The sequence below is a fragment of the Lathyrus oleraceus genome, chromosome 3 (genome assembly GCF_024323335.1).
Source record: "Lathyrus oleraceus cultivar Zhongwan6 chromosome 3, CAAS_Psat_ZW6_1.0, whole genome shotgun sequence".
Lineage (NCBI taxonomy): Eukaryota > Viridiplantae > Streptophyta > Magnoliopsida > Fabales > Fabaceae > Lathyrus > Lathyrus oleraceus.
In genome coordinates, this window is record NC_066581.1 from 304,797,548 (window position 1) to 304,823,164 (window position 25,617).

Sequence of the window (25,617 nt, forward strand, 5' to 3'; positions counted from 1 at the left end):
AAGACTTATTCCTTTTAGGTCAGCGATGTTGTAGCCTAACGCAGTTGGATATTTTCTTAAGGCATCTAGTAAGTTTTCAGTTTCCATCTGTCCCAAGTCAGCGTTGACTATTACTGGTCTTTTGAGTTCAGTGTCTAGGAATTCGTATCTTAGGTTCTTTGGTAGTGTTTTTAATTCAAAGTCTGGTTTCTTCGGGCATGGCATGTGGTTGGGTGTAAGTGCTAAGCATTCGCTTAGACTGTCATTTTGGTATGGTTCATGCCAATTATCATCTTCAAAGATTGGAGGGATTTGGATTTTCATTATATCAGAATATATGGTTTCTTGCATCTCCATATCTCTTACGCACTTGTCTATGACATCAAGTAGATAACAGGTATCGTCTATAGAAGGCGCTTGTAAGAATTGTGTCAAGATGAATTCAACCTTTTCTTCTCCAACTTTGAATGTTAGCTTACCTCTTTTCACGTCTATTATGGCTCCGGCGGTTGCTAAGAATGGCCTTCGTAATATATTAGGTGTACTGGCATGTTCTTTGATGTCCATGATTATGAAGCCTGTAGGAATGTAGAATTGTCCTACACGTACTGGGACATTCTCTAGTATACCGACAGGATATTTGATTGAGCGGTCAGCTAGTTGAACAGACATCTTGGTTGGTCTTAATTCTCCCATGTTGAGCCTTTTACAGATGGTTAAGGGCATTACACTAATGTTGGCTCCTAAGTCGCATAAAGCTTTGTCTATGACGAACTTTCCAATGACACATGGTATGGAGAAACTACCTAGGTCTTTTAGTTTGGGAGGCATGTTGTTTTGGATTATTGCGTTACACTCAGCAGTAAGTGTAATTGTTTCATTATCCTCGGTCTTTTTTTTATTGGATAAGATCTCTTTAAGAAATTTGGCATATGAGGCCATTTGTGTGATGGCTTCTGTAAAGGGAATTGTAATATTCAGTTGCTTCAGAAGTTCAAAAAATTTCCTAAATTGCCCTGCAGTTTTAGAATTTGCGAGTCTTTGAGGATACGGAATGGGTGGTTTATAAGGCGGTGGAGGCACATAAGGTTTTTCTTTCTCTTCAGCCCCTTGGGTATTATCTTCCTTCTCATTCGGTTCACTTACCTTCTCAGTTGTTGTTTTGTCTGGTTTTTGGTACATGGCAGGATTTTGGAGCCTTGGATCTACGGGTCCGTCTAGTTCTTTTCCACTCCTCAATATAACGGCATTTGCATGTCCTTTTGGATTAGGTTGCAGTTGTCCAGGAAATGTGCCAGCGGGAGCAGCAGTAGATGCTTGTTATTGAGCCACTTGTGAAACCTGTGTTTCAAGCATTTTGTTGTGGGTGGCTAAGTCGTCTACTTTGCTCGCTAACTTTTTAAGTTGCTCACTAGTGTGTATGTTTTGGTTCAAGAAGTCTTTGTTTGTTTGAGCTTGGGTAGCTATGAAGTTTTCCATCATTAGTTCAAGGTTGGACTTCCTAGGCATGTTAGGAGTATTATTAGTTGGCTTTTGATACCCAGGAGGAACAACGGGTGATTGGCCAGGTGCATACAAGGCGTTGTTGTTCTTATACGAAAAGTTAGGATGATTTTTCCAACCTAGGTTATAGGTATTCGAATAAGGATTTCCTTGTGCGTAATTTACTTGATCAATGGGGACTCCTGCCAATATATGACATTCTGGTGCAGCGTGTCCAGGAGTTCCATAAAACTTACACTTTGGAGTCACGGCAACCACGGTAGTTGCGGGTGGTATGGTTAAGTTGTCTAACTTTTGAACAAGGGCATCTACCTTTGCATGGACGTGGTCAAGGCTACTGATTACGTACATTCCACCTTTTGTTTGAGACTTTTCTACTGGAGTTCTTTCACCTCCCCATTGGCAATGGTTTTGGGCCATGTTTTCAATGAGTTGATAGGCTTTGTTGTATGGCTTGTCCATAAGTGCACCGCCCGCGGCAGTGTCTACTGTCAGTCTTGTGTTATACAGAAGCCCATTGTAAAATGTGTGAATGATCACCCAGTCTTCGAGACCGTGATGTGGACATATCCTCATCATGTCTTTGTATCTCTCCCATGCATCGTAGAGAGATTCTACATCTTTTTATCGAAATCCGTTGATTTGAGCTCTCAGCATAGCGGTTTTGCTTGGCGGAAAATATCGGGATAAGAAAACATTCTTCAGTTCTTCCCATGTAGTAACTGAGTTGGATGGCAAGGATTGAAACAAATCACAAGCTCTATCTCTTAAAGAGAAAGGAAAGAGGTGTAGTCTTATCGCATCTTAAGATACATCATTCGCCGTCACAGTGTCTGCGTACTACACAAACTTGGTCAAATGTTCATTATGATCGTCCGTATGATTTCCAGCAAATTGATGTTGTTGGACGGATGATAATAATGAGGGTTTTAACTCAAAATCGTTTCGATTGATAGCAGGGGCAACAATGTTGCTGTGAGGTTCTTGTTGGGACGGGGTAGCGTAGAACTTAAGAGGACGATTTTGTGGTTCCACTATAGCCATGGTTGGTTTTTCAAGTGGTTCAGCAGTAGGAAAGAAGATATCGGGAATATTGTACCTTCGTTGGTACTCTAGTATTCGGCGTCTTAAATATAAGAAACGCTTTAATTTTGCGATTGGTGGTGCTAAGTTGTCGCCTTGTGAGCGAGTACTTGGCATACAATCGGGGGAAATAAGGGAAATGAGATTAGTTTTTTTACCTTAGTCTATACTGTGCAACGAAAGAATCGCACTATTTGACTAAATCAGGTCCCCGGCAACGGCGCCAAAAACTTGATACGTCTCATGACTGTATATAGAATATAGTATATCGAGTACTTGACTGCAAGTGCACAGTCTAGTCGTTTTAGATTTTAAAAGATATCGAACCCACAGGGACCGATGGTCAAACTAATGCTATCGACGTTACTATGTTTAGCTAAGGAAATGATTTTTAGAGGTTTGGTTGAACAAAAATTAAATCTAAGGGAAGTTAAGTTTTAAGAAAATATTAATAGAGGGATATCAGTATGCAACGCATTAATTGTCAGGGATTTGATAAGTCACCGGTGTATATTTTAATTACCAATTATCTTTTAGTAGAAAATACTCATTTAAAAGGCTTTATCTCACACTCTCGTGATTGTTGACTCGGACTATACTTTTAAGTCAGAATGTACGCTCTCACTGTCCCATTTGAAGTTAAAAATACTTTTTGAAAACAAATAAGTTCTAATTGCTTTTAAAGTGCTCTCAATGTTTTTAAAATCAACGCCTGGTTTTTACTATCCAGTTCGACCCTCATGCTCTCATGATTGTCGGTTCTCACCTTAGTTAATTTCCCACTCTCGTGGAAAATCGTATTAAATAGCCTCTCACTCTTGTGACAAAGCTAATTAAATTTAAATTAAAAACCACATCCAAAAAGATTGTTTGAGAAAAGAAGTTTTACACTGATTATTATTAAATCCCGTCTAATTAAGTTGTTTACATACCGATACCAGTAGTTTAGCCGGACATGTTAAATAACGCAAACACAGACGAACGTAAATAGATAAACAATAAAGAAAACATGATTATAATAATAATAATAATAATAATAATAATAATAATAATAATAATAATAATAATAAAGAAATAACAATAGTAATTGAATAAAAACATGGAGATTGGATTAATATAATACGCCGAATGTTGAAGTACTTGAGCAGTCCTCCATAGGTCGGTAGGATTCTGCTTCTTCGAAATAATTGCTTAAACTAAATTAAATAAATTGTAGTAGTTCCCCAGTGTAGGAAACTACTACTTTGGATAAATGAAAAATGGAAAAGAAAAGGGAAAACGGAAACTTTGAATGGAATGGTAACTAAATTGCGGTAAAAGAAAACAATGTTTCTGAAGAAAAATAAAAGTAAAACAGAATTGTTGTGGAAAATAAAATGCAGAGAAAGGTCTTAAAAGCTGGCTTCAAAGAGGAAAATTAAGCGTGCCCGTAGGTTTCCAACTTCCATCCTTTTATATTCTCCATTTGGTCTTGGCAGTTGAGAGAAATAAGTGTGACTTGGTTGAGTCAGAAATCCACGGGAAAGTGGGCTGAGTAACGAGAAATAAGGGCATGTGGATCAATTCTGTTGACAAATTTAATACGCTGCTTTTTGGCCTTGTGACACATGTGGTGGGCTTGTGATGGTCGTAACACCCAGGGTGTGACGGTCGTGACAAGGTTTGTGACGGTCGTCACATCCACATGATTTGTATTTTCTGCTTTTCTGCTGTTTTCTCTTCTGTTTCTTCTTCTTTTCCTTCCTTTTCTATACTTTGCTCATTTAAACATGGGAATTGAAATACCTGTCAAAATAACTCGAACACTTACGGAATAATCGGAATATAAATGAAAGTGGTATGATTTTTGAGTGTAAATCAAGGCAAATATACGATGTATTTTCACGTTATCAGTTGGGTTATATGATCATCTAGAAGAGATAACCATTCTCCAATCATGTTGCTATGGGGACCACTTTTTGGGCTAACCGTGTACTATCATGTTAGATTTAGGTGGCAACTTCTAATATCCACTATTAGGTAATAGTAAAATGCCTATTTTAGGTCAGGTTCGTGATCGTTAAGCTTATATTTATCCAAAACTCCTCAAGCACGAGGTTTATAACAGTGAGATGCTTAAGAATATTATGCCAATCTATTGACTCTCCAAGAGTAAGGTCTGTAAGGGAGAGGTTCTTTATAGTATTATGCTAATCAAATTACTAACTATTATAAGAAGATGAAATCTTCTAAAGGATCATTGGATGAATTTATTCTCAATTACAACCTTCCTCATATTCCTAAGTAAAATTTTTGCTCGTGAAACGGTTACTAGAGAAGAGATTATGTAAACTATTCATATAATGAGTGCTTATAAATATCCAATTTTATTAGGTTCCAATCTATTTTCTATCAGTCACAATGGGATGTGGTTGATGAGTCTTTCACTTATCTGATTATGAGTGTGTTTGATAACCTAATAAAGATTAAGGAGTTATGAAATTTTATTCCTCAGGGGGCAGATGTTGGACCAGATGTCTGGGACAACTAGTCCAACTTGTTATACCAGAATAAATACACAATGATAACAATAATAAAACAAGGTAAAACAATAAAGAACATGAGAGAATTGGTAACCCAATTTGGTGAAAACAACACCTACGTCTGGAGGGCAATCTACCCAAGAAAGGAAATCCGTTGTTTAATAGAATTAGTACAAAGTGTCCTAGATGAAAAAGCTCATTATTCAATACCATCTTCTTAATTCTATCCTTTAATGTCTTTCTATTTAGGACTCCCCCTAAATATGAAAATACCCTATCACTTTCTTCATTCACTAACCCTAATGATCAACAACAACAATCAAAGTGATCAATATTGAATTATAACTCAACTACACAAACCAACTATTATACCTTATGATATGAATTTAAGCAATAGCATGGTGTACAATAAAGACTCAACAAAAATTCTAGCACTAAGAACTAATCCTAGCGGACACCTGTCATACCCCAAAATTTACCCTCCCTTTTTCATTTTTCATCCAACCTAGGACTTGAGATTCATCTAGCCTCATTCATTTGCATCATTCATTCATTATTAACACTTTCTAACAGGCATCATAGATTCAAGGTTTATGGTCAATAAAATCAGGTTTTTGCTTAGGGATTGAGGTATTGCTCATCATATGGGGTAAAACCCTAATTTCTTGATCTTTGGGATATTGATTCATGAAGAACACAACATGATATTCATATGTGCATTAAAACCCTAATTCTTGACTTTGCGCCTATGAGAGCTTGTGTTTGACCTCATGAGTTTGATTGGGTTATGAAACCATAATTATGGGCCCATGGTTTGGGATGTGCTTGTGAAGCTTTGTGCTTTGTTTGAAAACTCTAATCAGGGATAGTGGGCACTTGAGTTCCATGATTGGTTGAATTTTGAACTTGTGGTTAACCAAAACCCTAATTCTTGTTTGTGGGCACCTATTGGATCATTGAGTATTGTACCTTGATGATAGGAGGTGAATTAAGGATTTCAAGTGTGGATTGTATCTTGGTGTTGATTTTTGACTGGTAAATATCTTTATATTTCTTTGGTCATTGTATCAGTCCTTTCTTTGGTTTAGATCTAAGTCTTGCATAGTGTGATTCATTCAAGATTAAGGTCCAAGTTTTAAGTCAAGTTTTCGTTCATATTCAAGGCTTTTGTATTAGATTCAAGATCAAAAGTTGCATTCATTGTTGTTTGAGGAATGTACTTAAACAAAGTCATAAACTATGATTTGTTTAAGCCAAGTTTATTCATTTAAGTTTCTCCACATTACAAGTCTTTTTTACAAGTCCATATGGCACAGATCAAAGCAAAAACCCTAATCTAACCTACAATTGAATTTGGTCAACTATTGAATTTTTGGTCAACCATTTACCCTTAAGTCCTTAAGTCCACATTTCCATGTAATTCACATTACATATATAATTCAAACCCATATAAATCCATTCATTTAAATTTCATTCCATATGAAAATCACAATTTCAACAATTCAAACCATCCAAAAAGAAATGACATTACACTAATTCCATAACATTTAACCATTTTCCATACATTTCCAAACATGAATTAAGCCATACAAATCAATTTCAAAAATTACAATATTCCAACCATTGATACACAATTTAAGCAATCATAAGTCCCTAGTCAATTTCAAACATTACAACATAATCAATACAATCCAATCTCACATTCCATTAGCATATTCCACACGGCCTATGGTTCACAATAATAACACATTAGAATCAAGTCCAAGAAGCTCACATATAGCATGATGACATTGTCCAAACAACCCTACAAACATATTTCATCTGCAAATACATAACAAAGCCAATGTAATCCCACTTGTGTTGCCTAACAGAACATGATATTTAACCCTTCAATAGTGTATAACAGCAATTCAATAATATTATCACCTGCATAATACAGATAACAGAGCATCACAAGCCAATTATTGTCCTACAAAGTTTTCTACCAACCAAAGACCAACTAACAGACCAACCTCTAGCTAACTAAACTAATTTCTAACCATCAATTTATCTTCGCAACTAACTGAATTCTAACTAACAGCTAACCGTTTCTTCTAACCTCTAACAAACTGCATCAAACTTTTAACTAATAGGCATGTAACTTATAACAACTTTGGAGATAGAGAAGTTAACAGAGATAAACGGATTGAATAAAGGGAATCGTGTATAAAGAGTTATTCACTGCAACTTTCATAAGGGAGATTTTTCTTTCACTTTTCATAATTTTTGAAAACCATTCATTCCCTATTTGATCCTCAACATTCACTCTTAAATAAATCATTGATCACTCTTCACAGACACTGTTTCACCCTTCACGACTCACCCTTCAAAACTCTCTGATTCACTCTTCAGAATTGGAAAAAACCCACTCCCTTCAAGCTCACCAATCATTCCCCTGAATCCACACGATTATCTTAGCCCCTCTACAACTAAACTCATTTTTTCATTCTCTCATGCAGGCATATTGAATTTTTGTAACTCAGAAATTGAAGCAGAAAGGTAGAAACAGAGGGAAGAAGAAGAGCATAAGGAAATCGGTACCTACAATCACCTGGAGCCACCGTGTCGGAGCGTGAATTCAGTAGGTTGTTCCTCTCACCTTTGATTTATTTTACCCGCGTGTGATATGAACGAAACTTTGAATTCAATTCTAGATTAAATTTTGATTGGTTGGAGTTGACGAATTTGATTGAGAGAAGAAAATGCGTGAAATGAGTATGTGAGTTCTTGATTTTTCTTGATAATTATGTGGTAGAGGCGTGGAATCGAAGTGAGGTTTTTTTATGCCATGAAAGAAGTTTCTTGTGTTATGACCTGGGATTGTTTTAGATATGAGGGCAAATTATGGTTAAGATATGTGAACCCGAGGAAAATTTTACCCTGTACCCCTACAATTGTACCCATACCCCTACATTTAAATTTTTTTGACCAAAATGCCCTCATATAAATAGGGTATATTTTCCATTTCAAAATTCTTTTACCATTTTTGCTGAAGACTTCCGGAGAAGAGAAAATTTTGGTTTTTTTGCATTGTAAACCGGAACACTCAGAGTAAGTCTTCCGGTTCATTAATTGTATACCGGAACACTTCTCTAAAGAGTTTCGGTTTGTTGCCTTTAAGGGGCACTGAACCGGAAGTCTTTTAGAAAGTCTTCCAGTTTGTATAGTTGTATACCAGAAGTCTTTCTTAAAGACTTCCGGTTTGGGTGATGTATACCAGAACTCTTTAAGAAAGTGTTCCGGAAGACTTTTTTTTTTTACTAACCGGAACTCTTCTTTGAAGTGTTCCGGTACGTAAATTTTTTTTTTTTAATTTTAATTATTTTTTTAAACATTTTTTTTGCAGTGGTTTGAAGACAAGGTGCAGATGGCCGGATTCCAGTCCGCACGTTAGACCGGGGTGCATCTTCATCTGCAGCTGCAGCTGAGCCGGCTGGATATCCAAGAGGGCCGTACGATACGTCTCTTTTGGTGAAGTACGAGCATCATGTTGCTCGACATATATGGTTCGGTGAGGTAAATAAACAACGTATATTTGAAATTGAATAATATTTGAATATTTTATAAATTTTTTTCTAATATGTGTTTTAATTGTTTTTAGGAAAGAGGTCCAAAGAAAGAGTTGAAGGTTGCCGGACATGGACTGAAGTTGACTTCTAGGGTTCCATTGGCTCTTCCACCACAGATGGAGAGTTGGGTATCTAGATCCGGTTTATCTTCACTGCAAAGAACGAGTCTGAACAAGATAGACACAAATCTTGTCTCTGCATTTGTGGAAAGATGGCATCTAGAGACATCTTCATTTCACATGCCGTTTGGTGAAATGAGCATTACTTTAGATGATGTCGCATGTCTACTTCACTTGCCCATCAGGGGTATCTTCTGGAGTCCTCAGGATGTGACTGAAGAGCTAGCTGTTGAACTTGCTGTTGACTACCTAGGAGTGTCACAGGGTCAGGCACAGTCACATGTTCGTAGCTGTAGGGGGTCGTATTACAAGTTGGAGTGGTTATATGATTTATTCGTACATCATAGAGCTGCTTCCGGCTGGGCATATGCGACTAGAGCATATCTATTGATGTTGGTGGGTTCCACCATATTTGCTGATAAGACCTTTACACTTGTAGAGGCACGATACCTCCTCCTGTTTAGGGACTTGGATGGATGTTCAGGATATAGTTGGGGAGCAGCTGCACTAGTTACCCTCTACCGATATCTTGGAGATGCGTCCATGTACAGTTGCAAACAGCTCGGTGGATATCCTACTATCCTACAGGTATATAATTTAATTATGTTAATTAAGTGTTGGATTCATTTTATAAAATATGTTAACTTAATTTGTTTTATTTATTATGTTTGTATTTTGTAACAGTGTTGGATTCACGAGTACTTTCCAACTGTTGGAAAAAGAGGGGAGAATTGGAAACCTGCTGATAACAGTGGTCTTCCCCGAGCGATGAGATGGTCGTATAGGCAGGGAGTCCTGAAGGTCGATGATTTACGACCTATTTTGGACGAGCTGACACCTGCCGACGTCATATGGCGACCATTCGAGGATCATAGAGCATGGTGTGTATTTGATGAGATATGTCTTTACAGGGGCTGTTTGAAGTGGGGTGAAACAATTATCCCATACTTGCCTAATAGGTGTTTACGTCAGTTCGGGTATAGGCAGTATGTTCCATCCTCACCTCTGGATTGTATGATGGCGACGGATATTGATGTTGATTGGATCAGTTACCATCAGAGTGTTATCGTTGTGATCGGTTCATCTACCGTGGCCACCACTCCATCTGATGCAGTAGACGGTTATCTGGAGTGGTATTATTGTGTTTCCCATCCACGATTGGTCCCTCCCCATCGTGACGCTCCTAGAGAGGTACCAGTTCCTGTATATGACGCTGGGCCATCTGATCCTGATTGGGCTCGTGTATCTACATTGATTCATCGCTATCTGAGACAGGTTAATGCCGAAGAGGAAGATCCACAATTTTCTGATTTATTTGAAGCTTTGCATATTTCTCGTTCACATTGATTTTATGTATTAAGCTTTGAATATAATAGACATATTAATATAAAATTCATGTTTTGATTACATATTTATGTTTTGAGTACATAATCATGCTAATACATGTGTAAGTAATTGCCAATGTTGCATACGTCCTGCAAATCCTAACATCCAAGTAGTTGCTATATGAGAACGAAATTTCTTCCAATCTAATGTGACCGGTGGCAATGGAAACCCCTCTTTCATGTTAACCTGATAAAGTAAAATAATTAAAAGATTAAGTCATATAACATAAAATATTAACTGAAATAATGTTTGTATTTAGGCATATAAATACGTACCTGAACCCAATGATTGCGGTTAACAAAATCAATGCAATAAATAGAGACATTTGGTGAATGTGAACTTGTCATCGGAAAGAAAGTCATGCACGGATTGCCTAAACAGACAAGTACAACATTATAGCGATTCGCTATCAAGTAACCCATATCTGGTAGACTCATCCATTTTTCAGGTGGCTGTGAACCAAAGGATTCTATCATCAAAGATTCTCTCACTACTGACAACCGATTAGAAAATAACTTGTCATACAAAGTTGATCTATCCTTGTCTATTAATTCCAACCCCAACTCTCTACGGACCATTGGCCAACCATCCTCACCATATCCATGCAATGATGCAATGACTCTAAATCCACAATTACCATCTGATTCAACATTAACTACATCTTCAATGTATGACCTAATATGATTAGGAAATTGAAGAATGAATTGTGGTTGCTTCTTTGATAATTTGATCTTCTTCGAAGTCTGTGATGGTTGAGATTGCCTTTGTGAAGATTGAGATGCCTTATCAACATACTCATGATACGAAGGGTCCCTATAAACATCATAATCTGCTGGTTTTTTCCCTTTCTTCTTCACTCCTCCTTTGGTTTTTATTTTCTCAGGTGGTGGACACAATGTTGTCATTGTTGGGTATGCTAGTTCACATACCCTACTCTTTAATGCCCTTTCCCAATAACATCTAATGACCTAAATCGTCTCCACAACTCATCCATTGCAGAAGTCATATCCACCTCTGATCCATCGTCTTCACCTACCTCTAACTCAACTTCCATAGTTAGTTTCCTCCAATGAACATGAACAGCATCAATGGGTATCGGTATACCACCTAGTATGTATCTTCCTAACTCACAAGCACAAGGTAACCCATAAGATGTTCTAAGAGTACAACCACATATTTGCCTGTTAGTTCCAACATAATCAACTCTCAATAACTCTTCAGCAATACGTCTCAAAGCAGCTCGAGATATGGAACCACGCAAATAACCATAAAAGGGACTTACGTGCGCGTGCTCAACTTCGTAAAAACTCTTTTGAAAAGAAGCTCTAATGTTTCCCAGTTGTAACCTCAAGTTGTTATTCATTGCTTCCCAATATTTGACCATGTCACCTATACTGTTTCCTAACATCTGCTTTAACTTCCAATGAGCAGATTCAACCCTAAAAATATTGAAAATAACACATAAAAAATACATAGAAATAATATCAGATATAAAAATAACACATACAAAATTATAAGACGTACCGATTAGTCGTTGTGTTACCCAAATGTAGCACTCGATTAATCCATGCTCCAACAAATCTATGCCTATGTGGAGTCAACCATGTGTCTTTCACATAATTAATAAATCCACTATAATCACCACATGCTTGCTCAAGTTGATGCAACCGCTGACCATACTCAACCTCATCACTAGCCCAGACAACTTCCATCCATAATGTGTCTATCGTCTTTTGCAGGTCATTCACCACATGTTGTTTGCATTTGGCACCAACATTTTTGTTAATGTGAAATCTACATAGCAAATTAATCGAGTTGGGAAACACAACTTCAATTGCTTTCATCAAAGCAAGATCTCTATCTGTCAAAATCACTCGTGGACACATGTCTTTCTTCATAAACAACTCTTTTAATTTCTCCAATACCCAGCAAAAAATTTCTGTTTGCTCAGACTCCATATACGCAAATCCAACAGCAAAAGTCAACTCGGTCGATGTCATGCCAACAATTTCAAACAAAGGTTGTCTATATTTGTTTGTCTTGTAGGTGCTATCCATAACTAACATAATCAGAAATATATTCAACAACTTAACTGATTCAGGATGTGCCCAAAATATCTCTCTCACCACTTCCGAGTCATCCTTTTTTCTACTCCAATACACATATCCTGCATCCTCAATAAGCTTAAACAGATGTTGTATCTCACTCCTAGGACCTCTTATCTCTTTTTGTATCACACTCTTATGCTTGTATACTTGCGTAATCCGAGTGACATTCTCAGGATAATTGTCTTGCAAGGAAAGCAATATGTGTCTAGGTGCTACATGTCTCTTTGCCAAATCAGCGACATGTTGCTTCTCATCTGTGGTCAATCTACCAATAAACGAATGACCTTCTAATCTATCCGGTAAACCATGATTATGTAACCCACATTTTACATCAATCTTCCAACCAGATCCATCTTTCGCCGGAGTCGACCTGATTTTAAATGGACATCCACATTTCTTCGACGCACTTTGGGTACCACTATCACTAATCTTGTGTTTCCCACCTTTATCACAACCAAATATTATTTTGTTACTTCTCCCTCTCTTCCCCGTTTCAGTATCTGAACGACTGATAATAACAGTTACTTTATTGTTGATTCCAACCTCTTTAATCCATCTGATAACCTCTTCTCGTGTACCAAATCTTTCCGTTGTTATAAACGCATCAGTAGTATCTACACATATTTGGGGAAGATTTTCCATTCCTGCAAAATAAAAAATAAAAAATAAAAAAAAATAAAAAAGCGAACCGGAAGACTTCTTGAAAGACTTCCGGAACACATATAATACATACCGGAACACTTTTCCAAAGAGTTCCGGTATGTAAAATTTGTTCACCGGAACTCTTTCAAGAAGTGTTCCGGTTCGCTTTTTTTTTAATTGAACCGGAACTCTTTCATGAAGTATTCCGGTTTGCTTTTTTGTGTGTTCCGGAAGTCATTCTTTAAGTCTTCCGGTTTGGGAAAAATACATACCGGAAGTCATTTTGCAGGAGCTCCGATGCGAGGGGTGTGAAAGTGTAATTTCTGAAATTTTCAACTGAATGGTAAAAATGAAATGGTAAATTGGTTAAAACCAATTAAGGGTAGAATGGGAATTTTTAAAATTTTGTAGGGGTATGGGGCTAACTGTAGGGGTACAAGGTAAAATTTTCGAACCCGAGTTGTTTGGAGCTTGGGCTTGAGCCCAAGCAGTTTCTATCAACACCCCTCAATCAATGCCCACACCCTTCCTTCATATTCATTCTCACCCTAATCCCACCTTAATATATCTTAATTTATTTATTTTGCTTTATTCTTGTTTCTGACTTTTTTTAGTTTTTGTGCATAAATAATGAATTGATTTTTGATCATATGATATAATGTAGTTTAATTAGGATATGATTAGGTTTAATCAATTTTAATTAGATTTTGGATTTTAGAAGTTAATTCCATATTGGCCAATCTTGCCATGATTAGTACAATTTTTCATTAGGGTTTGATAATCCATGCTAATTCATTTTGTTGATTTAATTCATGATTGAATAACATGCTTAAATGTTGATTTTCCAGGTTTTCCCATTAGGTTAACTTTCATTCAAATTGTCTATTGACTTGTGATTTTCTTGTCAAATTGAAAATTCCATTTCAATTTGCCTTGGATACTACGTCTTGCGTATGTCATTTATTTCACCACGATCATGACATTTCCATTCCCTTGTATTGCTTGGTACCATTCCCCTATTGTGGATCATATGTCCCTCTTCCCATGAAAGTGTAATAGCTTAGGTTTATCTTTCCTTTAATATTTTCAATGCATGCTAACTAAAAAGATAAAATCAAACCATAAAAAGACACTTTTCAAAAGACAAAAAAACACACTTGATCTGACGTCAAGTGTTTTCCAAATCAAACTCACTTCAAAGCAACGTGAGTGCTTGATCCAACATCAAGTATCTCATCATCATTATCAATTCTATTCTCATCCACTTCTACTTCTCAACCTATCTTTATCTCATTCTTCACACACTTTTTCATAATAAATTCCAAACGCTTGATCCTACGTCAAATGCTCTTTTCAAAACAATTTCTCAATAAACTGGAATGCAAAAGTGGAGTGTACGTACTTGTGCACTACACTCAAGTACCTGGGTTGTCGGTCGTACCTAGCTTGTGGATTGACTACTTGACTTTCATTCAAAACACCTAACCATAAAATGAGTTCAATCTGGTGCTCTGGGATAGAAAAAGAGTGGTTAGGATGCCATTGTCCTTTCAACTCCCGAGTATTATGATTTTTGGTCGTACTTATCCAATGGTTAGATACTTGTCTCTCTATAAGTACAATGATTAAACTCGCTAAACCATTTCATAATCCAAAACCCTTTTTGGACAAAAAAGAGTGGTTAGGGTGCAATTGTCCTCTCAACTCCCAAGTATTCATATTATTGGTCGTACCTAGCTTGTGGTATGATACTTATCTCCGCTCTAAAATCAACCACAACCAATCAAATCCATTTTTCTTCCTTAGGGCATATTTCAAAACCTTTTTACAAAAATAGCACGCTACTTCGTTCTACCATGAACAAAGCTTAAGCCTCCCATACGCGAGCATACAAGTAATGTTTAACTGTTATAATATGATCTAAGCGCATCCATTCTACCGCAAATAAACAAACACTTAAGCCTCACATGCCATGAGCATAGAAGTAGAGTTAACTGCTATAACACAAACATTAACATTATACATTTAAAACAAATAACAAATACTTTGTTTTGTTATCGGAACTACGAAGCTCCGTTTTCCTTATTGCATGAATGAGGATACGTAGGCATAAAGGTTCGAAACCTTGGAGAGCACATTATTAATTATTTCTTTCTTTTCCCATTTACTTTATCTCATTAATCGATAGCAAGTAACCTTCAAATAACAACATCCATACGCATGAAGAACAATCATAGTGGTTCCCGTTGAGTATAATGAATGTGAGGTGTGCTAATACCCTCCCTTTGCATAACCGACTTTCGAATCCGCTCTTGGTTGCGAAGATCATTCTCTTGGGATTTTATCGCTATTTTCCCATTCCTTTGGAATAAATAAAATCCAATTGTGACTCTGTAATTTTCGCGGAACGACAGTTGGCGACTCTGCTAGGGACTGGTTTCCTAAGCAAGTCAAGCCTAGCTAGCATGTATCCTTTTTGCCTTGGATGTTTATTTCTATATTTCTTGTCTTTATCTATTTGTGTTATATATACCTATATATATTTGTTGTAGTCTTGTGGGTTAGTTTCTGTTGCTTGAGTGAAAATCCCAATACACTGGCTTAGAGAGTACACCTAAGATAGGAGGGAGCTTCACATTGACTCCTCAGACGTAGTTGTCTTGGTGGGAAGGTACGAAAACCTCGCTTGGAGTAGATTCTTTTTGGAGTTTCGTTGGCACGTGATTCATTTTGCATTGACAACCATTCTTCCAAATAGAGTTTGTGACTCTAAGGACCTTTAGAAAACTTGTGGCTTTTGAAGTTGATGGTGACCTCACTTAGAGTAGATCATCCATAGGGTATTGTTGACCCACGATTTATCTTATGGAGTTAAAGATATTTTTGCCTCATGATTCATGACTCTAAGCATCTTCACAGAGTCTTAGTACTCACCTTGTGAGGGGACATGGTTTTTTCTTGTAGGAAAACTAAACCTCCACCTACTTTGAGATTCATGATCAGACTATCCAAGATGTTGCAAACCTTTGAATCTATGATGTTGCATGCCATTTCATTACATCATAAAAATGATTTAGCATATGCATTCCTTTGGGAACGAAAAACCTTTTGCATGCATCATATTGCGTTTCATCATACCATATCAGAAAACTCATTATTGTTTGGCCTTTTTCTAGAACTTGCTACTGCCAAGATGATTTCCCAACATTCATACAACATGCACATTAATTAAAAAACTACTCATGGATCACTTGGAGAAGAACCAGACTGTTATGAGGGAAGATATGACCACTGTGAGGGCCCATATGGGTCAATTTATGGAAGTTCTGCAAGCTATACATATAGGTCATAAGGAAACGTAATATGCTAATTTGAAAGTCGCTACTCCAAACCCTATTGTGATACATCTAGTGGATCCACTAGGGGGAACTGGTACACCTGTTGTGGCTTAACCACCTCGTGAGAGAGGTTCTGTGTATCAAAATGTTGCTCAAACACTCAACATCCCTGTGGGTGGAAGAGTTCAACTTGAGATAGATGATTGTCACGATGTTTTCTTCACTCCAAAAGATAACTCAGTTTATGACTCCTTAAGATCATCAATTGCTGAGATGGAGACAAAGTTTCATGTTCTGAAGAACATAATGAAAGCTATCCAAGGATTAGATTCCTTTGGGTTGGATGCTGCAGATATGTGTCTAGTGCCTGGCATGAAGATTTTGGCTAAGTTCAAAGTCCCTGTCTTTGAAAAATACAAAGGGGTTACCTGTCCAAAGACCGAAATCCGGGATATTTGCAGAAAGATGGTTGCTAATTCTGACTATGAGAAATTATTAATGCATTTATTTTAAGACAACCTCAGTAGAGCTTCTCTAGAATGGTATATGTAGCTAGAACACGCGCATATCCAAACTTGGAGGGAACTAGCTGAAGCTTTCCTGAAGCATTATCAATATAATTCAGATATGGCTCCCAACCGGACTCAGTTCCAGAGCCTTGCTCAAAAATTGGACGAATCGTTCAAGGAGTATGCCCAATGATGGAGAGACTTGGTTGTCGGGGTTCAACCCCCTCTTCTGGAAAGAGAACTGGTAGACATGTTCATGAATACCCTTCAGGGGCCTTATCTTGACAGGATGGTTGGAATTTCTCCGACCTGGTCATTGTTAGTGAGCGAATCGAGAACTTCTTGAAGATCGATAAAATCCAAGATACAGTCGCCTTAGCTAAGGGAGCAAAGAAACCCGACTCTGGGTGCTTGAAGATGAAGACAGAGGAAGAAACAAGTGATGTCATGGCAAATGTTCAATCTCAGTTTCAAGCACCCATGGCTCCCGTGCCATGCTACCCGTATACCGCTACAACTCATTACGAGTAGCCTCTGCTCCAACAAGTGCCAATAGGGTATCAACAATCTCAACAGGCTCAGATTCTACAGAATCAGCAAGCTCAAAACCATCGCAGACCTTAGAATAATCTGGAATGAAGGAATGCTCCTCTAGATCTGATTCATGTGCCATACATCCAACTCTTGTCGTATCTAATTTAGAGCTTATTGGTGATTCCCAAGACTCTAAATCCTTCTCCAAAACCATTCCTACCAGGGTATAATCCCAACGTATATTGTGGATATCATGTCAGATAATAAGGACACTCGACCAAGGACTACAATGCTTTCAAAGCCAGGGTACAACAACTGATTTATTAAAGGCACTTAACTCTGCAAGGAGGGGACCTGTCGGTGAATAGAAATCCCTTGTTAAGTAAGTGTCGAGGTTGCAGAAGCGTCCTTTACAAAAATCAAGCCTAGGAATGTCTCCTCAGAACTGGCAATCATTTTGTCATTCAATCATTTTCATGTGTAATTTTTCTTGCTTGTCATTGTAATACTCGCTTGTAAAAAACTCGTTTATTTTTTAATAATAATGACATTGAAATGAATATGCATGTTTTGAATCCATCCATTAGTGTCCATTCATATTTTATTCATTGATATCAAACTTTTTCTCAAGCAAACTCAAAAGGAGAATGATGAAATTGAAAAAACACGAAATTATTGCATGTATGCTTTTGATTAGAACCTTGTCATACCCCGATTTTGGTCCTGAATTTTTTCCATTTTTTCATTTTTTATTTGGCACTTGGCCTAAAGTTCATTTGCATACATTCATGACCAAAGGCAACCATCCATTCGCAAATCCATATTTTTTTTATAAACATTGGTCATTATCTAATTTTTTTTTATCATGGTGTTTTTTGATTATAAAATGGATTCTAACTATTTGACTTTTTAATTTTCAATTTGATTTTAATTTCAAATTAAGTCTAAATTTAATCTTAATTATGTTTTTACTAATGATTCAAACTCTAATTGATTTTTAATTTCCAAATAAAATGTTAGAATTTGACATCAAAGTAGTTTTAACAAATTATAGATTAATTTGATTTTAATCGGTTTTTATTGGTTTTTTTATTCTTAATTGACATTTAGATTAGTTTTGGATTATTCCTAAAAATCCATATCCATTTTATAACCAAACATGATCCATTTTCCATCCATAGTTCATTTCAAATCAAAATAGTACATACACTCATTTCATAACATTCAATAATATTTAACTTTCAAACATTTCCAAACTCATTTTCATACATACATTTTCATTTAACATTCAAGCATATACATTTTCATTTAACATTCAAGCATATACATTTTCATTTAACATTCAAGCATAACAATGCATCACATCCATATCCTACAACTAACTTCTACATTACAACCAATTCCCAAATTTCATCAAAAAATCACAACCAAAATATAACCATAATTCACATCTAATCCCAATTCCAATCCAATCCAACATAGTCAATGACAACCCAAAATCCTACACTAATTTAAGCATCAATCCAATTCCATAAGACAAGTTGCTTCCGATTTCAATGTCATGTTGCAAGCCCTTTGTTTCAACATCATCTTTCATGTGCTCATGACCAAGAAGCCTAACAAAGCATGAATGAAGTCAGAGCTGCTGTACAATCTCCAAGGACCAAATTGTTTCTTCTATCACACAAGTGGAGCAGACTATTGATCAGGTTCAGGTGGTAGGTTCTGGTTTTTTGGACACAGCACGGCGTGTTGCTGGAGCTATTGGGAATGTTTTGACGCCTGGCTTCGATACGGCGTTGCCAATTGTGCAGCAGGCTGGTGAAGAGGCTCTGAAAATTGCTTCACCAGCTTTCTTTGAGGCTTCCAGGAAGGCTCAAGAAGCACTTCAAAGTTCTGGTGTTGATACCCAACCTGTTTTCACTGCTGCTAAGACAGTGGCAGATGCTGCACAACAAACAACCAAAGTGATTGAAGGTGCCAAGCCAATAGCCTCATTTGAACCAAATCCTGCAAAACCAAGACAATCCAGCAGCTGCAAGTGAGAGCCTTCATGCTAATCCTTTCCGTGCGTACGTGACCTGCAAAGAACCAACCGAAGATGTAAATCTATCCTGCATAACAACAGTTGCATTTTGCATTCCTGCACGAAACATTGATCAGGATAATAATTTTATTCAAGTCGTTATTTTGGTCCCAACATGTGAGTTGGCTTTGCAAACATCTCAAGTGTATAAAGAACTTGGAAAGCATTGGGAAATCCAAGTTATGGTCACAACAAGAAGAACCAATCTAAAGACAATATCCTGCAATTGATACATTGAAGAAGTATTCTCCAGAAAACTTATAGTATCCAGGTGGATGGGAGCACGACTGCGCTTTACAATGAATTGGAGGAGTTTGCAGCTAGTTTCATTAGGAAGCCAGTTGTTTTGGTTTTTTGGAATGGGCTATGTGACTAACTCTGCTATCCTTCCGGTCTTTGTGTGAATGGAATTTTGGTTATTAATGATTCACTCAACCACAACTCAATCGTCAATGGTGCAGCAGCCTCAGGTGAACTATACGGTATCTGACACGCAACCTGCAACAACAGCACCCCACACATATACAAAAGCAAACCATATCCAAGCCAAGCACCAGTTATTAAAATCAACCAGTGGCCAATGCAATTTCGTGCAGAATTCCAAACTTGACAAACCTGCAGCGGAAAGAAATGAAGGTTAAGCCTGTCAATCTAACAGAGCAGTCTTATGCAGGTAAAAATACATAATCAATAGAGGAAGGAGCAGTTGGTATTATGCAGGCAACACCTGTTACAACCAGAGAGGTCAAGGAATCTGTAAAACTTTGTCAAATAATGCAGACTATTCTTATGTTGGGCAATGCCTTGAATCAGGGAACAGCCCGAGGATCAGCAGTAGGATTCAAATTGGACAGTCTTCTCAAGTTATCTGATACCTATGCAAGAAATAACAAAATGACTTTAATACATTATTTGTGTAAGCTCCTTGCTGAGAAAAATGCCAGAACTGATAGATTTTGACAAGAATCTTCTCAATTTGGTTTGCTTCTAAGATCCAACTAAAAGCATTAGCTGAAAAGATGCAAGCTGTGCATAAAGGTTCAGAGAGGGTTGAGCAAGAACGCACTGCTTCTGAAAATGATGGTTCTATATCTTCAGGATTTCGCAAGGTGTTGAAGAGTTTTCTTGATTTTGTCGAAGCTGATGTGAAGTCACTTACAGCATTGTATAACAGCAAACACAGTACCAATAACACACTTAACCCGTGTTCATAATCGGAGCTTTGCAAATAACCGAAGTTGCCCATGAATTGTTGCTAATTTTCACTGCAGTAAAACATAAAGCAACTAAAGCTGTAGAAAATTCAGAAAAATGCCCGAAATGGAATGGAGACAAAATTCAAAGAGAAAGCATAGGTTCAGATTACCTTTTCCAAGTCCAAGCATCAAAGAAGGCAATCCGATTCTGAGCACCTAAAAGCACTTCCAGGAAGTTTCTTTTTTGAATCTCTGGATACCAAATTGAAACCCTAATCTGCAAGATAAAAGGAGGGAGGAGAATCACGAACAGAAGACGAAAAATGGAGAGGCGGAAAAAACACCACAAAAAACCCTAATCCCAAAATCAAAGCAAAATCAGTATTTGAAGAGGCGAAGGGAGAAGATTCAATCATTACCTGAGTCGTCGTCATCGTCGAAGGTAAGCTTTTACTTGAGTCTCTTTGGAAACCATAAATTTGTGCATTTCTTGAAGAGATGATGAGCGATTGTGAGAGAGAACCTGAGAGGCGTGAGAGCAAGGTTGTGGGTGATTGGGAAGGGACGCTGTCATACGGTGAACTGACTTGGGGTATTTTGCTTTTTATCGCAATGTCGCGGATAGCAAGAGTCGCCACCGACTTTTCTTTTATCCAATAAGGAAAGGTGGAAAAGAACAGGAAAGACCTTAATTTAGGTTCTTAGGTTCGGGAGGTACATTATACAAAGGGAAGGTGTTAGCACCCTTTGTATCCATGGTTATCCATGGGCTCTTAATTGCTCAATCATTTATGTTTTTCTAGTTTGAAAAAGTGTTTGAGAGTGAGGAATGTTTTGAAAAGGAGAATTTAACTTTGTAATGATTCTCGTATGAATGTATACAAAGTGGTTATCTCGTTTAGTTTTGAAAGTCGTTTAGAAAAATATAACTAGGCAATGATCCTAGTACGGATGTATGCTAAGTGGTGATTTTCTAAAAAGGATGTTTTGAAATGTGTGAGGTGCGCAAAGTATTTTAGGTTATGAATGAGCAATTAAGGGTTTTACCTGTCCGAGGTCTTTCCGGGCATTTCCTATCCTTATGAGGGTAAAACTGTCCTTACTATTGAGAAGTAAGTAGTTTTATCCTTTGGATGTAGAAGGGTCATCGAAGGGTCATTAATTGGTCATCGAAGGCAACAGTTGTAAGGATACCTTAGCATTCGAAGGGACGATCATCATTTAACCGTAGGCTACACCGAAGGGTCATCGAGGGACAAAATCGTATTTTCGAAGGCAACATCCGAGGGACCATGATTTATTTTATGATGATTTAACCGAAGGGTCTTTGCTAAGTGTATCCCTACATTCGCGGGACACGACCGTTATACCGTAATACCGTAGGGCAGCAAAGAGAGGTCCAAGATCACATATTTAAAGGCCGTATTTTACAATCAATTAGGCAATTAGGATGAATCTCCACATTAAAATCAATACATTAAAATCAGCTAAGTAATTGAGGGTGGATCTCCACATTAAAATTAATACATTAAAATTAATTAGGTAATTTAGGGTGAAACTCCACAAAGGGCATCCCACAAATAAAGTGGGATACCTATCTAGCTAGCTTTCCCGGCGATGTGTGAACCTTTGCAAAACTCAACAAACATGTCAGAATACCAAATCAGGGTGCAATTGAGAATTACACCACAAAAGAAACCAGAACAGCAGTAGGGTCAGATAAACAATGCATGGCTATGATAAAAACATGACAGGTGGGCAAAAGTCAGAACAGAAAAGTCGGCTGCTATCGCGTTCGCTCCTGCTTCGCCTAGCGAAGTCTTAGCGAACACTCGTTGCATGCTCGCTTAGCGATGTGCTAGCGAGCGGCTGCGGATTCCGGTTTTAATAACGATATAATGGCAGCAAGCTTCACACCTTATAGCATTCATTACAGAGATTATGTGGTTAGACATTCAGATGTTTATGCATACTTAAATTCATATGTAAAACTTAAGATAGTTTCATAAATTCAATCATGATACCATGTGCAAATTAAGAACATAAGGTAGTAATAGCAATGCCAACCTGTTTGTAATCGAATTGTAACCTTGAATTGGCCGAGCGGATCGAATTGAGCGGAAGTGACCTTGCTGCCGCCGGCTTTTCCTTCAGGGTTTCCTGTCTGTGAGCGCTAAGGTTTACTTGCTAGGGTCCTCCTTTCGTCCTTTTTTCGTTCTCCGTTTTTCTTCTTCGTCTGTTCTCGTCCGTCCTCGTCCGTCCTCGTCCCCCTTTTCGTGACTGAAGTGTCGGTATTTATAGTGATTGTGGTGACCTAATGGGCTCAGAGTGAAGCCCGAAAATTCTGATATATCGCAAGCTTCGCTAGGCGAGTATTGTAGCGAAAGGTTCGCTAGGCGAAGGAGTTGCTCGCCTAGCGAGCAAGCTATTTTGGGCTTTTACTGGATCTGGTGCTTCGCTGGGGCGAGTGTCATAACGAGGGGTTCGCTAGGCGAAGGAATTGCTCGCCTAGCGAGTAGGCCAGTTTGGGCCATTTTCTGGATTGGGCCTGTTGTGAGCTGGGCTTTTGTCCCTTGAAGACTAGTGCCTTGCAGAATAAGTCGGAGTGTCTTGAAAAATGCCTTGTAATATTGATGGGCAAATTTTGGGGTATGACAGCTGCCCCTGTTCAATATTCTTGAACCGAGAGAGTTAGGATGGCAAGTATGCCGTTCGTGGTCTGGAGGTGGAAGATTATTGAACACTAGAATGCCTCAAAAATTTGCACTTGTCAATTAGTCTTGATGGAGATGGGCTTAAAGATGCCATCCAGGAAGTTTGATGATGAGAGCTTCATATTGTGTCGTACGTTAGACGATATCTGAAGACATGGGTGTCATACTGGGTCGTACGTTAGGCCGTATAGTGAGTCCTCCATTATGCTGTCGACTTCGCCGGGGAGTCGGAGTGTGTTATATACTGCTGGGGATAAGGGATCAGAATGGATCATACGCTAGACCGCATCTGATTAGCAGAGTGAGTTGTTCATTAGGCGGGTGACTCCACTGGGGATGAGAGATCAGAATGGATCGTGCGTTAGATCGTATCTGAGTTGCAGAATGAGCCATCCATTAGGCTGTATCTGAGGAAGGTGGAATTAGAATAGATCGTACGCTAGATCGTATCCGAGTTGAAGATCCAAAGGGGTCGTATGTTAGGCCGCATTGGAGTTGCGGAATGAGTCGTCTGTCATGCCGCGTCTGAGGATGAAAGGGTAGTCGTATGCTAGACCCCGTCAGAATGTACCATACGCTAGGTAGCATCTTAGCAGCAGAATGAGCCGTTCGTTAGGCTGCATCTGATGAAATAAAGGTCAGACCGGATCGCACGCTAGATCGTATCTGAGTAGAAGAATGAGCCGTTCGTTAGGCTGAATCTGATTGTGAAAGGGGTAGTCGTATGCTAGACTACGCTTCAGAAATGTACCGTACACTAGGTAGCATCTGAGGACTTGAAGGTCTAATTGGGTCGTACATTAGACCGTCTCTGAGCAGAATGAGCCGTCCATTAGGCTGAATCTGATTATAAAAGGGGGTAGTCATATGCTAGACTACACTTCAGAAATGTACCGTACACTAGGTAGCATCTGAGCAGCAGAATGAGCCGTCCATTAGGCTGAATCTGATTATAAAAGGGGGTAGTCATATGCTAGACTACACTTCAGAAATGTACCGTACACTAGGTAGCATCTGAGGAGATGAAGGTCTAACTGGGTCGTACATTAAACCGTATCTGAGCAGAATGAGCCGTCCATTAGGCCGAATCTGATTATAAAAGGGGGTAGTCATATGCTAGACTACACTTCAGAAATGTACCGTACACTAGGTAGCATCTGAGGATATGAAGGTCTAACTGGATAGTACATTAGACCGTATTTGAGTTATTGAAGGTCAGAATGGATCGTACGTTAGATCGTATCTGAGTTGAAGGAGTCATATGTTGGGCTGAATCAGAACGAACTGTACGTTAGGCTGAATCTGATAGTATTTGTGTATGTTGTATTTGCGATAAGTGTCTGGGATGAGCTTATAGATGCCATCGTTAGGAGGATGTCAGAGTGAATGTTGACATGGAGTATATCTGAAAGATGTAGTTGAATCCTGAATGTAATTGATAAAGCTGTCCGTCTGAATGGACCTTTGTTTTGATTGTATCAAGAGGATAATTAACCTGAAAAATAAAGTTAGCTCCATGCCATGTCATGATGCATGAGGTGCAAATGTTGTATGCATGCGTGTGCTGTGAAATGATGTAATGAGTGAATTATGCGTCTGGAATAAATGAGAGCATTGTATACATGTATATGTTATGAAATGATGTAATGTATATGATGCGGAATGAAAATTGTATGTAGGTATGTGATGTGAAATGATGTAATGAATGCACTATGTGTCTGAAACGTTCTTCCAGGGGACTCTACTGGGGAAATAAATCTCAGTCTTCTGGTCGGAGATATTTGTATTGATGACCCTTCCTTAGCTAGGGGTATTTGACTTTTATCTGATGGCAGAGATATTCAACAGAGCCTGGCTGGGGGTAGAAGAGATGACCAGTCTAGTGATGCCAATTTCTTCTAGGGAATAACTGGCGTTGCCGGGGAATCGAATTAGCAACGGATTCATTGGGAAGCGTGATTAGACCTTCTCCTCGATCCTGAAGTCGTGTAGTAATTGTTATTACTATTCTAGGCATGCAATTATTTGTAAACATTGATCATATTCAAATGCATAAATCAATTCGAATTAAATCAATGGACGTTTACGCAAACAAAACAGAAAAAGTGAAAACAAAAGCATCTTTTTTGGAGATAAAATTGTATTGATTTTGAAAGAGGGCCTATAAACAGGCAATTTATGTACAAGGAGACAGAAATCCTAGTAAGAGGAAATTGTCAGGCAAACAAAGAGAAAGCTATGCAGAAAAAGTCCTATCGATTCTAATTCCACTACTGTCATTATGTCTTCA

General features: G+C 38.1%; 1 protein-coding gene and 1 non-coding gene across 2 annotated transcripts; both read left to right on the forward strand.

Annotated features, from left to right (window-relative positions):
* Positions 1-2,032: 2,032 nt before the first annotated feature.
* LOC127133307 (small nucleolar RNA R71) lies at positions 2,033-2,139 on the forward strand. The gene has a single exon (XR_007807291.1). It is a non-coding gene; the product is annotated as a small nucleolar RNA R71 (small nucleolar RNA).
* A 16,818-nt stretch (positions 2,140-18,957) lies between these two features.
* On the forward strand, positions 18,958-20,631 carry LOC127130985 (uncharacterized). Its single transcript, XM_051059935.1, has 5 exons — positions 18,958-18,978; positions 19,041-19,372; positions 20,014-20,090; positions 20,198-20,280; positions 20,410-20,631. The coding sequence occupies exons 1-5, from the start codon at positions 18,958-18,960 to the stop codon at positions 20,629-20,631; spliced, it is 735 nt and encodes a 244-aa protein (XP_050915892.1).
* Positions 20,632-25,617: the final 4,986 nt, after the last annotated feature.

Coding starts and splice junctions, on each gene's coding strand:
- LOC127130985 (XM_051059935.1), top strand. CDS start 18,958: ATGAATGAAGTCAGAGCTGCT. Junction 19,373..20,013: donor AGACAATCCAGCAGCTGCAA/GTGAGAGCCTTC, acceptor AATTTCGTGCAG/AATTCCAAACTTGACAAACC. Junction 20,281..20,409: donor AAATTGGACAGTCTTCTCAA/GTTATCTGATAC, acceptor TTTGCTTCTAAG/ATCCAACTAAAAGCATTAGC.